Source organism: Callithrix jacchus, chromosome 13 (genome assembly GCF_049354715.1).
Source record: "Callithrix jacchus isolate 240 chromosome 13, calJac240_pri, whole genome shotgun sequence".
In the NCBI taxonomy this organism is placed as follows: Eukaryota; Metazoa; Chordata; class Mammalia; order Primates; family Cebidae; genus Callithrix; species Callithrix jacchus.
In genome coordinates, this window is record NC_133514.1 from 17,245,320 (window position 1) to 17,262,829 (window position 17,510).

At 38.3% G+C, this 17,510-nt stretch overlaps 1 protein-coding gene and 1 long non-coding RNA gene across 4 annotated transcripts in view; one reads left to right on the forward strand and one right to left on the reverse strand.

The window, feature by feature from the left end:
- Window positions 1-17,510, forward strand: part of LOC103787459 (uncharacterized) — a 426,173-nt gene that overhangs the window by 312,910 nt on the left and 95,753 nt on the right. Inside the window, exon 8 of one of the 2 annotated variants that reach the window (XR_013525505.1) lies at window positions 5,956-6,040. The exons of the other annotated variant lie outside the window; for it this stretch is intronic. This is a non-coding gene — a long non-coding RNA (uncharacterized LOC103787459). The remainder of the gene's footprint in view (window positions 1-5,955; window positions 6,041-17,510) is intronic. 2 annotated transcript variants of the gene reach the window in all.
- The window catches only part of LOC144578932 (uncharacterized), a 324,136-nt gene that overhangs the window by 22,329 nt on the left and 284,297 nt on the right, over window positions 1-17,510 (reverse strand). For both annotated transcript variants that reach the window (XR_013525502.1, XM_078347219.1), the window contains one exon: window positions 1,938-1,982. Coding sequence is in view for 1 of the 2 variants with exons in the window: in XM_078347219.1 (XP_078203345.1) it covers window positions 1,938-1,982 (45 nt within the window). In the remaining variant the exon portion in view is untranslated. The remainder of the gene's footprint in view (window positions 1-1,937; window positions 1,983-17,510) is intronic.

The window sequence follows — 17,510 nt, forward strand, 5'->3', positions numbered from 1 at the left end:
ATAGGTATTCACATGCCATGGTGGTTTGCTGTATCCATTCCCCCATCATGTGCATTACATATTTCTCCTAATGTTATCCCTCCCCAGTCCCTAACAGGCCCCACTGTGTGATGTTTCCCTCCATGTGTCCATGTGTTCTCATTGTTCAACACCCACTTATAAGTGAGAACGTGCAGTGTTTGGTTTTTTGTTCTTGTGTCAGTTTGCTGAGAACAGTGGTTTTCAGTTTCATCCATGTCCCTACAAAGGACATGAACTCATTCATTTTAATGGCTGCATAGTATTCCATGGTGTATATGTGCCACATTTTCTTTATTCAGTCTATCATTAATGGGCATTTGTGTTGGTTCCAGGTCTTTGCTATTGTGAATAATACTGCAGTAAACATATGTGTGCCTGTGTCTTTATAAAAGAATGATTATAATCCTGTGGGTACATACCCAGTAATGGTATTGCTGCGTCACATGGTATTTCTATTTCTAGATTCTTGAGGAATCACCACACTGTCTTCCACAATGGTTGAACTAATTTACACTGCCACCAACCATTTTTACCTTTTGTGCCTAACTACTTAATTAGTAGTTAAAGGTATTTATTTGAGCCTAGGGTACCATAAAAAATGCTTTGGGTGACAAAAAGATGCAGTGGATCAAGACAGCTTCAGAATCTTTAATCACTGAAGTTGCATATGGGGGCTTATGCCTATAATCCCAGTGTTTCGGAAGGCTGAGGCTAGAGGATCACTTAAAGCCAGAAGTTTTAGACCTGCCTGGGCAACACAGCAAGACCCTATCTCTGGCAAATAAATAAATCAAATAATCACTAAAAAGTATACCTTTTGACCGGGTGGGGTGGCTTATGTCTGTAGTCCCAGCAGTTTGGGAGGCCAAGGCAGGTGGATCATGAGGTTAAGAAATTGATACCATCCTGGTCAACATGGCAAAACCCCGTCTTACCATGATGGAGCAGTAGAGAGAGGGGGAAGTGTTACACCCTTTTAAACAACCTGATCTCATGAGAACTCACTAACACAAGAACAGCAAGGGGGAAATCTACCATCATGATCCAATCACATTTCTCCCGGCTCCTCCCCCAAACTGGGAATTACAGTTCCACATGAGATTTGGGTGGGGACATAGGGTCTAACCATATCTGTTTATTAGTCACATATACTTAACCTGGGAGAGGAGGGCACTGTACCACACAGAGGTTGCATTCAGGAATGAAGTATACAACCAAAGATTCTTAGAAACAGGATCCTCCCTGGTCCCTATAAAAGGATGCGATGGACTTGTATGAGTAACTCTGTGGACTGAGAGGTAACCCAGGTTAAGCAGGAACTGGTCCCTTTGATAAGCAAGGTTCTTTGAATTGAGGCCATTCTCTCCAGGAGCAGAGTAGGGAGGAAAACTTGCAGTTATGTCATTAAAAGCCCTCCCAGTTTTCTCCAAATATCAAGACACATGTATTATTGAACATTAATTTTAGGCTTTACATCACAGGAGGTATAAAAATGACAAGATAAAATGATTGTGATAATATTTGTCTACGTAAATATAAAAGAGCTATTTCAATAGCTGTAAAATAAAAATTCTATGAGAAAAGACAGCATTGCATTACAGCTTAATTAAAAGCCTTGCTTTTCTCACAAATACATAAAGTGGTGTATTATAGAGTCATTGGAGTCTCATATTTAAGGACATATGGTAACTGATGTCAGCAACATGTGCTAAGACAATTTTATGGAGATAGAATTTTATTTAATCTCACATACTATATTATTAATTGCTGTTTGAATTGGAAAAGTATGTTTATAACCAACATATGCTAAACTGGAAGTTGTACCTTAAGTAACATTATAGTAAAACATAGCAGATGACATAGAAACATTATCAAAGTTTTAGAAGCTATCAATAAGAAGGTGGGTTTAGACTTACTGAAGCACTGGCATCCAAGGAAGTACTGCTAACGTCGTGGCTGTGCTGAAAAACACAGAGGAAGTCATCGATTTCATTAAAGTAAGCTTAGTGGCCTGGCTCACAGCTGTAATCCCAGCACTTTGGGAGGCTGAGGCTGCCGGATCACCAGGTCACTGGCTAACACAGTGAAACCATGTCTCTACTAAAAATACAGAAAAAAATTGCCAGGCATGGTGGCACATGCCTGTAGTCCCAGCTAGTTGGGAGGTTGAGGCAGGAGAATCGCTTGAACCCAGGAGGTGGAGGTTGCAATGAGCCGAGATTGCATCATTGCACTCTAGCCTGGGAGGCAGAGTGAGACTCCATCTTGAAAATAAATAAAGTAAGCTTAGTACAGTCAATACTTTAAAACATTTTGTTCATAGACTGAAACTAATCAAACACATTTTCTGTACTATACCAATATTTGTTGATCAAATGTGAAACTGTAGGCTATAAATTAATTTATGACATTAAGAACAACTAATCCTATATTTGAAATTCAGCCAAAATTACAGTAAATTCTTTGATACTAACCAAAAAATTAAAAGACAGATGGAAAGAAAAAAGTAAACAAACATAAAAATAAACATTGGTTAATGTTTGGGGAAGAACAATAACATAGTAAAACATCTGAAATAACTTCCTTTTTTTTTGAGATGGAGTTTTGCTCTTGCTGCCCAGGCTGGAGTGCAATGGCGCAATCTCGGCTGACTACAACCTCCGCCTCCCAGGTTCAAGCCATTCTCCTGCCTGAGCTAGCACACTTGCCTCATTTTGTATTTTTAGTAGACCAGGGTTTCTCCATGTTGGTAAGGCTTGTCTTGAACTTCCAACCTCAGATGATCTGCCCACCTCGGCTTCTCCAAGTGCTGGGATTACAGGTGTAAGCCACCATGCCTGGCCGGAAATAACTTCTTAAAAGACAAATACATAAGGCTAAGGAAAGACATGAAAAAAGTCTAAATGGAATATCATATATATATTTAATTATAATTTTATGTACACTTATTGAACTATCAAATAAATATATCCTGATTTATTTTCATCTGTAACATGTGACCTGCATAATCTTCTTTTATGTCAAAGTGTACAATTAGAAAAAAATTTAAGTATATGCTTTAAAGTGTTTAGGTACTCTATTAGAGAATTTTTAAAATGCTGTTTACTTTTATACAAGGGTGAAGAAGAAATAAAATACAGAAAATGATCCATAGGAAAAAGACCAACAGGTAACATAGTAAAACATATGTAGGGCATAAAACTGTAACATAGGGAAAAAAGCCACTTGTAAAAGTAATGGTAAATAAGTCAAACTCTCTAATAACATGAAGAAGAAAGAAATTTAGGAAGCAAACACAAAAATTAATTTGTTTTCTAAAACTCGAAATTAAACCCCAAAAAGCACAAAATAATAAAAACTACTTTAAAATGTCAGTGGTGTTAATATAAATTTATTAGGTGATCAGATCCAAGGAGAAAACCATTTCATAATAGAATTGACCATTGCCATTTACTCACCTTAATGTACCACATTTCTGTTCTAAAAATCAGAAAACTAGGTTTGGAAGGATATTTCCTTAGCATAATTTTTTCTTTTGGAAATTAAAACTTTGAAGACATTAAATTTGGTAATAAGTTAGGTAATAAGTTCAAAATATTATTGAACATTTTCCATAATCTCTAGAAATTCAAGGAAAAAAAGAACTATGTGCTATAAACATTGAAATGGAAATGAAATTAGCATTATTTGAAGATGATACGATCAACACACTTTCCATGATCCACCCTGAGCGCTGAGGCTGGAGCTGGGAATCTAGTTACCAGCTCAGCTAGAAGCCTGACAGCAGACTGTCTGTCCTGGATAAATTACAGGAGACATTCTTATAAAGGCTTGTACATAAAGTTCACAGCAGCTTTCTTTGGAAACAATTCAAATACCCTTCAACAGATTATTGAATAAATATATTATCTGTACAGACAATAAAAAATACTACTCACCTATAAAAGAAATGAATTAATACATGTAAGCAACATGGGATGGATCTCAAGCTAATGACATTGTGTGTCTTGGGTGTCAAGTTTTGGTAACATTGTATTTCTTGATTTGGAGGCTGATTATAAGGATGTGTTCAGCTTAGGAAAATCCATTCAGCTATATCCACATGCTATATATACTTTTCTATATGTATATTAAATTCCAATAAAACAATGTTACAAATCAATAGCTTTTCAATATACTGGGCAATAACAAGTATAAATTTGGTCATAAAATATAAATGAGTATGTGACTCACACCATATTCCTGAATTATTGAGCATTACAAAATGTGACTTTTTCAAATTATCTCATTGATACAGGTCTATGGTAACCAAAATCTGAACTCTACTTAATAATTTCAACATTTTTTAGTGCTACAATTCTCCAGGAAACAAATAAGATAGAAAGTGATTTCTGAAAGGAAATACATGAGAGAGGATGTCCCCTCCTTACCAGTATTTGTCATTGTTTTTTGCAGCCCAAGAATAGAAACCTTTAGTGTACTTACAAACACCCTCTCTTGAAGAGGCAATGATTACCTCCCCAAAAGACGTAGGAATGCAAGATATGTACTGTCCCACCCACCATAGCTCCAGGGTCGCCACATGTTTTATGCTATGCCAATCAGACACACCCTCCCCCAGCTTGTAATTGAAGGTTAATGCTGGGTTGACAGGTAGTAGGACAGGAGGTAGCTAATTCCAGTGACATAAATGTCTAGTGTCAGTCACACGTGCCACCTAAATCCCAGCAGTGGCAGGAGAATGTGTCCTCTTCTGATTTAAGACATTCTCCCTGTCTGTGTAATCTCCAAGCTTATTTTCCTGGCACCTCAAAAGATTCTGTACATTACCACTATTCTTTAATAATTTCTGTCTTTAAAAACTCACCATTCTTTTGCTTACAATAATGTATTTTGTGATACTGGATGCTATAAATTGGACTTTTGTGCTTATGATTAAACTAATACAAAAATTAGTACTGGAAAATAATTGCAGCCAAGAATCTTTCCAGCAAAGTTGGTGAAATTCAAGATTTATGACCTGGCCTTGTTGGTGCTGACAGCAATAAAAAAAAGCCTTTATGCAATCAAGGGCTAGAACGCTGGCAGCTGATGACATACATAGGCTCTCTATGGTCACCTATACTGAAAAGCCTATTAAACAGAAACTTTGGAAGCCTAGGTAGGTGGTGAGTGGAAGAGGATATGAGGCTTGAAACATCAAGGGATTTGACATTCGCCACTTGCTTTTGACAGTGGTATACAATCTAGAAGTCCAAACTTTGCCAAAATTCTCTGCTCAAGGCATGGACCAAAAGTTAGTAACAGTGATTTAAAATTGTGTTAAAATAATCTTTTACAACTTGTAGCATCAGACTGGGATGGCCAAGAAATAAACTTTGCATGTTTCAGAAAGACAATAGACCATAACCCTATGATATCACTTCTATTATAGCTTCTAATGTTTTGTATAATACATTTCTTGTTATGGTTTATTTATGGCATTTTTATTAATATTGTGAATGGAGTATATTCCATTATGAATGGATTATTTTTCCATTCACAACAGAAGCTGTTATTGCTGTTATAAAGAACATGTATGAATTTTCACATATAAGTATTATAATGGTTGTCAAAGTAATGGTTTTATTTTCCTGTTAGGTACACCATCTGCATAATAATAATTATCTGTCCTTCTTTCCAATAGTTATATGTCCTTTCCCCTAGAAAATAAATTACCTACTTATTTGAATGTAAATTTCTAATTTCAAGTGCACTAAAATATTTTTCAATTGTGAAGAGATGCTGACTTTTCATATTCAGATACTTTTCCAGCATCCTCCGGATTATTCTGCTTTTCTTTCCCTTGAGTTCACTGTGATGAAATATGTTGTTTCCTATCAGTGTTCTTAGTTTGCACTATATATTTTATTAACAGAAAGTCTCGTTCTCCAGGGATGAACCAATTTGATTCAGGGAGATTTCAGGACCCGACTTGAACCCACACTTCCTAAAGCTGATATGGCAGAAAACAGAGAAGGTAAAACCACGTTTCCTGCCCTCCTTCACTCCCTTCCAGAGCCAGAAAACATATGAGCCTGGGTGTGAAATGAAAAAGAGTCGCAGGAGCAATTTACTTATGAGGAGAAACACCCTTTACCTCAATTTTGTAATTGTAATGCATAAGGGGTGGGGTGGATTTTGGTGAAGAACAACTAGGAGCTGTCATTATTTTATAGGGATTTGCTCACTTTCATGTTACCTCTTACCTCCATCTGCCTTGTGTTTGCTGAAGATGGCATTTTAATAGTGACATAAGAAAAAAAGACCTTTCATTTTAGCCATGTTCGATCTCTTATATTTGGAAAGCTACATTTCCAATATTATGACATAGTCTACTCCTTGGATAGGTGATAACTAATGACTTGTGCTCTCTGTTTACGGCAGCTCTGACCTAGCCAGTAGTGTTCCTGGGGCATGCTTACCTGACAGTGAGAAACTTTTCAGATGCCCATATACACTCAAGTTTAAAGGGCTAAACCAATTCTTAACATCATTGTATTAAAAATAAATTTAAATTTATTTATATCTATGTGTTAAATACATCTGTGTATAAAAATAAATTTAAAAAATGAATTATCTGCTTAAAGGTTGAAACTTAAGAGACCTTTCTAAATATACTTTGTGAACTTATATTGTAAATATGTTTTAATATTCTTATGTTTTACATGATAAAAAGTACATATAGGAGATTTTGTCAAGATGGCTAAATAGGAACAGCTCTGGAGCACAGTTCCCAGCAAAAGAGACACAGAAAGCAAGTGATCTCCGCATTTCCAATGGAGGTGCCAGGTTCATCTCAATGGAACTGGCTGGACAGTAGGTGAAGCCCAAGGAGGGCAAACTAAGCCAGGGTCAGGCAATGCCTCACCCAGGAAGTGCAACTGACTAGAGGATCAGAGACCTCCCCCCTGCCTTCCTGGCACTCCGGTTGAGACACTGCACTTCTCCCGTGGCCTCTACACAACCCACGGACCAGGAGATCCCCACTGGCTGAGGTGCCACGAGTTACCAGCATGCATCTGAGCAGCAGCTTCAGGCAGCACGGCAAGTTGTTGGCACAGATTTGGGTGGACGTTTTGACTAGCACGGAGAGCACCTGTGGGACGGGGCTACCCACTCCCCAGAATGAGGGGGAGCTGAAAGCAGGGAAACAGGTGATGCAGCTGTTTGGGTCCCACCCCCACAAAGACCAGCAAACCAAGCCTCCTGCTTGAGAGTTTCACAGCCAGTACATCAGTTCAACCTCAACCCAGGATGTTCGAGCTCGGTGGCGGGGAAGGGTGTCTACGATTGCTGAGACAGGTCTAAACCTACCTGTGTAAACAAAAGCCAGAGGAAGCTTACGTAGCAACTGGACTGAGTCCATGATAGCCCAGCAGTGTATCTTCAAGGCACAGACTGCTTCCTCAAGCAGTTCCCTGTAAAACCAAAAAGATGCCTCATACAGGAGAGCTCTGGCTGATACCTAGTGGCTACCCTTCTGGGATGAAGCTACCAGAGGAAAGATCAGGTAGCAATCCTTGCTGTTCTACTACCCTTACAGGTGATTCCCAGGCAAGCAAGATCTGGAGTGGACCTCTATCAGTCCTACAGCAGAGGAACCTGACTGTTAGAAGGAAAACTATAAGAGAAAAACAAATAGATTCAACATCAACAGAAAGAATGTCCACTCAGAGACCCTATCCGAAATCACCTTCAAAGATCAAAATAGATAAATCCATGAAGACGGGAAGAAACCAGGCCAAAAAGGATGAAACCCTCAAAGACCAGAACACCTTTCCCCCTCCAAGGGATCACAGCTCCTCACCATCAAGGAAACAAAACAGGATGGAGAAAAAAATTTGATGAATTGACAGAAGCAGGCTTCAGAAGGTGTGTAATAACAAACTTTTCTGAGCTAAAGAAACATGTTCTAACCTAATGCAAAGACACTAAAAACCTTGAAAAAAGGTTAGATGAAGTGCTAACTAGAATAGTCAGCTTAGAGAAGAACATAAATAACTTGATGGAACCAAAAAACACAGCACGAGAACTTCACAAAACAGACACAAGTTTCAATAGCTGAATCTATCAAGCAGAAGAAAGGATATCAGAGACTGAAGAGCAAGTCAGTGAAATAAAGTGAGAAGGGAAGATTAGAAAAAAAGAGTGAAAAGAAATGAACAAAGCCTCCAAGAAATGTGGGATTATGTGAAAAGACCTAATCTACGCTTGATTGGTGTACCTAAATGTGACTGGGAGAATGAATCCAAGCTGGAAAACATTCTTCAGGATATTATCCAGGAGAATTTCCCCAACCTAGCAAGGCAGGCCAACATTCAAATACAGGAAATACAGAGACCACCACAAAGATAATCCTCAAGAAAAGCAACCCCAAGGCACATAATTATCAGATTCACCAGGGTTGAAATGAAGGAAAAAATGCTAGGGGCAGCCAGAGAGAAAGGTCTGGTTACCCACAAAGGGAAGCCCATCAGACTCACAGCAGATCTCCCAACAGAAACCCTACAGGCCAGAAGAGAGTGGGGGCCAACATTCAGCCTCCTTAAAGAAAAGAACTTTCAACCCAGATTTTCGTATCCAGCCAAACTAAGCTTCATAAGCAAAGGAGAAATAAAATCTGTTATGGACAAGCAATTGCTGAGAGATTTTGTCACCATCAGATCTGCCTTACAAGAGCTTCTGAAGGAAACACTAAACATGGAAAGGAAAAACCAGTACCAGCCACTGCAAAAATGGACCAAATGGTAAAGCCCAATGACAGAATAAAGAAACTGCATCAACTAACAGGAAAAACCCAGACAGTAACAAAATGGCAGGATCAGATTCACACATAACAATATTAACGTTCAATGTAAATGGCCTAAATGCCCAAATCAAAAGACACAGACTGGGAAGCTGGATAAAAAGTCAAGACTCGTCTCATGTGCAAAGACACACATAGACTCAAAATAAAGAAATGGAAGAAGAAAAAAAAGCACAGGTTGCAATCCTAGTCTCTGATAAAACAGACTTTAAACCAACAAAGATCACAAGAGGCAAAGGAGGGCATTATATAATGGTAAAAAAATCCATGCAACAAGAAGGGCTAACTATCCTAAATATATATGCACCCAGATACAAGCAAGTTCTCAATGACCTAAAAGAGACTTAGATTCCTACACAGCATAGTGGGAGACTTTAACACTCCACTGTCAATATTAGATCAATGAGACAGAAAATTCAACAAGGCTATCCAGGATTGAACGCAGATCTGGACCAAGTGAACCTAACAGACATCCACAGAACTCTCCACCCCAAACCCACAGAATATATATTCTTCTCAGCACCACATCACACTTACTCTAAGACTGACAAAATAATTGGAAGTAAATCACTCCTTAGCAAATGCAAAAGAATGGAAATAACAGTCTCTCAGACCACAGGGCAATCAATTTAGAACTCAGGATTAAGAAACTCACCCAGGGGCTGGGCATGGTGGCTCACGCCTGTAATCCCAGCACTTTGGGAGGCCTAGGCGGGTGGATCACGAGGTCAAGAGATCGAGACCATCCTGATCAACATGGTGAAAGCCCGTCTCTACTAATACAAAAAATTAGCTGGGCATGGTGGTGCGTGCCTGTAATCCCAGCTACTCAGGAGGCTGAGGCAGGAGAGTTGCCTGAACCCAGGAGACAGAGGTTGCAGTGAGCCAAGATTGTGCCATTGCACTCCAGCCTGGGTAACAAGAGCAAAACTCCATCTCAAAAAAACAAAACAAAACAAAACAAAACTCACCCAAAACTGCACAACTACATGGAAACTGAACAACTTGCTCCTGAATGATGACTGAATAAACAATGAAATGAAGGCAGAAATAAAGATGTTCTTCAAACTCAATGAGAATGAAGACACAACATACCAGAATCTCCTGGACACATTTAAAGCAGTGTCTAGAGGAAAATTTATAGCAATAAACGCCCACATGAGAAGCAAGGAATGCTTCACACCCTATTATCAAAATTAAAAGAGCTAGAGGAGCAAGATTAAAAAAAAATTCAACAGCTAGCCAAAGACAAGAAATAACTAAGATCAAACAAGAACTGAAGGAGATAGAGTCACACACACACAAACTCTTCAAAAAAATCAAATTCAGGAGCTGGTTTTTTGAAAAGATCAGCAAAATAGACCACTAGCCAGACTAATAAAAAAAGAAAAAAGAATCAAATAGATACAATTAAAAAATTATAAAGGGGATATCACCACCGATTCCACAGACATACAAACTACCATTAGAGATTATTACAAACAATTCTATGCACATAAACAAGTAAACCTGGAAGAAATGGATACATTCCTGGACACTTAAATCCTCCCAAGACTAAACCAGGAAGAAGCTGAATCCCTGAATTGACCCATAACAAAGTCTAAAGTCGAGGCAGCAATTAATAGTCTACCAACCAAAAAAAGTCCAGGTCCAAAGAGGATCACACTCTAATTGTACCAGAGGTACTTAGGAGCTGGTAGTGTTGCTTCTGAAACTATTCCAAACAACAGAAAAAGAGGGAATCCTCCCTAACTCATTTTATGAGACCAATATCATCCTGATACGAACACCTGGCAGAGACACAACTGAAAAAGAAAACTTCAGGCCAATATCCATGATGAACATTGATGCAAAAATTTTCAATAAAATAGTGGCAAACCAAATGCAATAGCACATCAAAAGTTTTATCCATCACAATCAAGTAGGCTTAATCTTGGGGATGCAAGGCTGTTTCAACATATGCAAATCTATAAATGTAATCCATCACACATAGAATCAAAGACAAAAACCATATGATCATCTCAACAGAGGCAGAAAAGGCCTTTGACAAAATTCAACGGTCCTTTATGCTAAAAACCCTCAATAAACTAAGTATCAATGGAACATATTTCAAAATAATAAATGTTATTTATGACAAACCCGCAGGCAATAACATACTCAATGGGCAAAAACTGGAAGCATTCCCTTTGAAAACTGGCACTAGACAAGGATGCCCTCTCTCATCATTCCTATTTAACTTAGTATGGGAAATTTTAGCCAGAGCAATCAATCAGGCAAGAAAAAGAAATAAAGCATATTCAATTAGGAAAAGAGAAAGTCAAACTGTCTTTATCTGCAGACAACATGATTGTATAGTTAGAAGACCCTGTTGTCTCAGTGCAAAATCTCCTTAGGCTGATAAGCAACTTCAGCAAAGTCTCAGGATACAAAATCACTGTGCAGAAATCACAAGCATTCCTATATACCAATAACAGACAAACAGCCAAATCATGAGCAAACTCCCATTCACAGTTGCTACCAAAAGGGTAAAATACCTATGAATACAACTAACAAAGGACATAAAGGACCTCTTCAAGGAGAACTACCAACCACTGCTCCAGGAAATAAGAGAGGACACTAACAGATGGAAAACATTCCATGCTCATGGTTAGGAAGAATCAATATCATGAAAATCGCCATACTGCCCAAACTAATTTATAGATTCAATGCTATCCCCATCAAGCTACCATTGACCGTCTTCACAGAACTGGAAAAAACACTTTAAACTTCATATTGAACCAAAAGAGAGCCTGCATAACCAAGACAATCCTAAGCAAAAAGAACAAAGCTGGAGGCATCATGCTACCTGACTTCAAACTATACTACAAGGCTACAGCAATCAAAACAGCATGGTGCTGGTACCAAAACAGAGATATAGACCAATAGAACAGAACGGAGGCCTCAGAAGTAATGCCACACATCACAATCATCTGATCTTTGACAAGTCTGACAAAAACAAGCAATGGGGAAAGGATTCCCTGTTTAATAAATGGTGTCGGGAAAACTGGCTAGCCATGTGCCAAAAGCAGAAACTAGACACCTTCCTGACACCTTACACTAAAATTAACTCCAGATGGATTAAAGACTTACACATAAGGCCTAACACCGTAAAAACCCTAGAAGAAAACCTAGACAAAACCATTCAGGACATAGGCATAGGCAAGGACTTCATGACTAAAACACCAAAAGCATTGGCAACAAAAGCCGAAATAGACAAATAGGATTTAATTAAACTTAAGAGCTTCTGCACAGCAAAAGAAATAATCATCAGAGTGAACCAGCAACCAACAGAATGGGAAAACATTTTTGCAATCTACCCATCTGACAAAGGGCTAATATCCAGAATCTACAAAGAACTAAAGTAGATTTACAAGAAAAAAACAAAGCCAATCAAAGGTGGGTGAAAGATAGGAATAGACACTTTTCAAAAGAAGACATTTATGTAGCCAACAAACATGAAAAAATGCTCATCATCACTGGTCATTAGAGAAATGCAAATCCAAACCACATCAAGATACCATTTCAAGCCCGTTAGTATGATGATCATTAAAAAATCTGGAGCCAACAGATGCTGGAGAAGGTGTGGAGAAAAAGGAACACTTTTATACTGTTGGTGGGAGTGTAAACTAGTTCATCCATTGTGGAAGACAGTGTGGCCATTCCTCAGGGACCTAGAAATAGAAATTCCATTTGACCCAGCAATCCCATTAGTGGGTATTACCCAAAGGATTATAAATCATTCTATTATAAAGACATATGCACACATATGTTCTTAGCAGCACTTTTTACAATAGCAAAGATCTGTAACCAACCCAAGTGCCCATTGATGATAAACTGGACAAGGAAATTGAAGCACATAAACACCATGGAATACTATGCAGCCATAAAAAAGGATGAGTTCATGTCCTTTGTAGGGACATGGATCAATCTGGAAATCATCATTGTCAGCAAACTGACACAAGAACAGAAAATCAAACATTGCCTGTTTTCACTCATAGGTGACGTTGAACAATGGGAACACATGGGTACAGGGAGGGGAACGTCACACACTGGGGTCTGTCGGGAGTGGGTATGTTAGGGAGGGATAATATTGGGAGAAATGCCTGATGTAGGGGATGGAGACAGCAAACCACCATGGCATGTGTGTACCTGTGCAACAATCCCGCAAGATCTGCACATGTACTCCAGAACCTAAAGTACAATTTTTTAAAAAAAGTAAAAGAAAAAGTACACATATGTGAGAACAGTAGGTAATTTTTCTTCTTTGTATCACCCTTTAAGGGAGGAAAGTAGATTAATGATATTTAGTGTCACATACTGTTGTCATCTCATGGACATTCTCCCGTTGACAGAAATTAGAGCCAAGGTCAAGCAATAGAACCCTTGATTTTAAAGCCTGGGGTTCCCCTGCGTACCAGTGGCCTCACAGAGGTAGGCTCTGCTCATTCAGTCCTGCCCGAACTTTGATCAAGGCTTTTTAAATCAGCCTCTAATCCTTTTATGTATCCAAAGTCACTCGTTCTTACACACTAAACTCATCTCACTTTGTCTTTTGATTCCTGCACAACATACTGCTCTCCCTTTTCTCTGAACGGCAATAAAATTTAGACTGCTGTGTCACATAAATGGCACATTCATAATACACATTTGGTATTATCCAGTTATATAATGTGATAGTACCTTATAGCCTTCAAAATTCTGTTCACTGGATTATACTTCAATCAGCTTCTTTATCCTGCTAAAATCCAGCATCAAGTTGACTATCTGATACTCAAAAGTATGTGCGATTAAATAGAAGTATTTGTAGAGACTCATAGTGTTAAAAACAAGAGGAGAATACACAGGAGGCTTGGGAATGCATTTTGTTTAACCTCAGTTTTCCTCTGTGTACACACTAACGACTGAAATGGAAAAAATACTTACCAATAGAAAAGGTAAACACTAAAATACCTATTAGCAAACTAATAAGTATGTTAAGGCATTTTTTAAAATTAGAGCTTAAATAAACAATAGAGATGACTAGTAAAAATGATTTTGAACTCTGTCCCATGGAGCTCTAGGGTTGTATCAGGGTTCGAAAGAGACTTTGGGGGAAATGACCTAAGAAGGCCGAGCTCAGCTTCCTTGACACAGCCTAAGCTGGAATGGTTCCACCATCCTTCATTGTATTTTTGCATTCTGTGGAATGTTTCATCCATAATAAGGGGCTCAGCTAATTAAACCAATTAATAATTTTAAAAACCAATTTGTTTCAGTGCTTTCTTTTTAGGGATGAAGAAATAGATCAGCTAGGACAAGTAGTTTATCTGACCTCACCCAACTAGACAGTGGCGGATTTGAGACAAGACAGAGACTCAAGAAGCATTTATAAAGTACTGGCTGATTACTAGCGGTCCTGGCTGCTAAGTACTCCCACATACTCTCGAGTATCCATAACGTAGCTTAGTTTTAGGATAGAAAAATCTGCCAAAGCAGCAACTTGTTGAGTGACGAGGTTATCAACAAAAGTATTTCTTGTACCTTTCCCATTCAGAAGAGATGCTGATGTTATTTTTAAATAAAGACTGCCTGACATTTATATACATGGAAATCACTTTGTTTAAAAAATATTTACGTAAAGGACTATGTACTTCTACCACATATCTTTTCCTCTCTAAACTGGCTTGTTGAAGGGAATTTGTCTTCAACTAAGCCTCCACCACTCAAGTGATTGCTACATAGAAGAGACCACTAGAGGGCGCCAAAGGCCTTGCTCTTAAATCTGCATCCACTGGGAGGCTACGTTTTTTTATTTCATTGTAAATTTAGAGGAAGTGGGTGGGGAAGCCCAAGGTCTGGGAAAATGACCATAATAATGGTAACTTGTGTTTATATAGCACCTTTCTTCAATTAGCTCAGCATGTTGGGATATGATTATTCAGCTGGGAGCGTCCAGTTGTGGGAAATGAGGCACAAGGCAAACACGTGGCCTAGGTGGGACAGAGGGTAAGACTCATTCTTACTCATTTCAAACGTCCATTCATTATTTTAACTCACAAGCTGATATGTGACGTTTCCTGCACATTTCCTTAGAAACAATAAGCTGAGAAGTCAGCGTCCCAAACTCAAACAGATTGAATGGAAAGACACATTCTGCAAGGGAAAGAAATCACACTGTTCTCAGAGCCAAGGAGGGAACTAAAACCCAAATTTAAAAATTATTTAATTATAAGCTGTCGAGTGGAATGTATTATTGTGCAAAGCACATTATGAAAACGACATAGCTTGAAAAAAAAGCTACATTTGACTTTCATTCCCTAAGGAATTCTACTCAAATTTGTAATGTAAGACATTCATCTTTTCTTCATCCAAAATGACCACAAAAGTAAAGAACAAATTGAACTTATCTCTAAAAAGATAAATTTTTGTCCTACAAAAGAAAATATTATTCCAGAGTTTAGTGTATTAAATAAATGCCTCCCAGTACTTTGGAAGGTCGACACGGGTGGATCACCCCCAGGTCAGGAGTTTAAGACCAGCCTGGCTATTATGGTGAAACCCCATGTTTACTAAAAATACAACAGTTAGCTGGGCATGGTGGCACGCACCTGTAATCTCAGCTACCCAGGAGGCCGAGGCAGGAGAATTCCTTGAACCAGGGAGGTGGAGGTTGCAGTGAGCCGAGATTGCACCACTGCACTCCAGTCTGGGTGACAAGAGTGAAACTCTGTCTCAAAATAAATAAATAAATACACACACACACACACACACACACACACACACACACACGCCAACATGAATTAGTAGAGCAACATTATGATAGAGCATTTGATTAATAAACAATTAGGTCTTTGGCTTCATCAACAAAGAATATTATAGTGAATGCTTCCAGTGAGAACATTTGCAAAGACTGACGTGTAACATACAACTAAGACGCCTTTTTACTCCAGAGTTATTTCATGTCTCTGCTACAAATGCAAGGTCTGGAGTTTTTTCCAAGTACGAAACATGTGTTTTTAACCTCAAAATTAGTATGTGGGCATTTATTTACAGGTATGTTTGAGACTGATTGTGACTTTACAGGTTTATACCCTCAAGGATCATCTGTTTTCACTTAATGTATATTAAGTGAAATTTTTTTCTTTAAAGTGCAGATGGTGCTTGAATATGGCCTCCTTAATAATGCATATGATCTTAACGAATACCTGTCATATAAAGGGTTTGTCCAAAAATGTAAAGGGATGGTATGTTTACAGTTAGCTGATCTTGACTTTATGAAAATATACATTTCAGAGACTCTGCATGTCCTGAAATAGAAAGAAGTCCAAACATGGTTCATTCTCTCTTACTTACCTCTTTCCCTCCTCCACATTATGTTGAATTTAGGAAATGCCAGTGATTGATATGGGTTTTGTGATGGTCAATACTGAGTGTCAACTTGATTGGAGTGAAGGATGCAAAGTATTGATTCTGGGTGTGTCTGTGAGAGTGCTGCCAAAGAAGATGAACATTTGAGTCAGTGGGCTGGGGGAGGCAGACCCACCTTTAATCTGGGTGGGCACCATCTAATCAGCTGCCAGCAGATACAAAGCAGGCAGATAAACATGGAAAGGCTAGACTGGCCTAGCCTCCCAGCCTACATCTTTCATCCATGCTGGATGCTTCCTGCCTCAAACATTAGGCTTCTAGTTCTTCAGCTTTGGGACTCAGACTACTCCCTTGCTCCTAGGCTTGCAGATGGACTAATGTGGAACCTTGTGATGTTGGGAGTTAATACTACTTAAGAAACTCCAATGTATATGGGAGTTTATATGTTTATGGGAGTTTATCAAGTACTATTAACCCATATGATTAACTCATACAAGATATATATATGTGTATGTATGTATGTGTATATATATGTGTGTGTACGTATGTATGTATGTGTATGTATGTGTGTGTGTGTGTGTATATATATATATATATACATATCTCCTATTAGTTCTGCTGCTCTAGAGAATCCTAATACACGTTTTAAGGGAAAATATTTGTTTTTACCTTGTTTATTTGCATACTTACTCAGATGTCTACTTTTCTAGGAATAGGGTGGATTGACCTCTACATACTGACTGTAACAACTGTACATCATTTCTCACTCTCAAAATAATATATATAGGATTTGGCTTTGGAGGTTAGGGGTTTAAGGATGTTAGACTGAGTAACTCAAACGCACATGAATCTAAAGATACAATAAATCACATGTTACTAAACTCATCCTTTCAGCATTCAATTCCTGCTTGAAATCATCGATTCCTCATGAAGTTTAATGCTAGAAAACCAAACCACAGCAAGGTAAGTGTCTTGCTCATAAATAGCGGCAGCTCTAAATCACTAACCTAGGTCTCTTCGAGGAGCCTTTACTGATTATGGTCATTAATCCTCTTAATAGTCCAGAGGGAATTTCTTTTCAACTTGTACATGAGAAGTAGCATGAAAAAAGTGAATTCTGTGAAGATAGTGGGTAAATTTTATTCCATAAATATTTTTGAGATACTGTGTGTAGTGTTCTATTTAACACAGAGATGAATAGAGGTAGTGTTTGACCTCTAAGGAGTCAGACCTTGTTCTTATACTAATTAAGTTA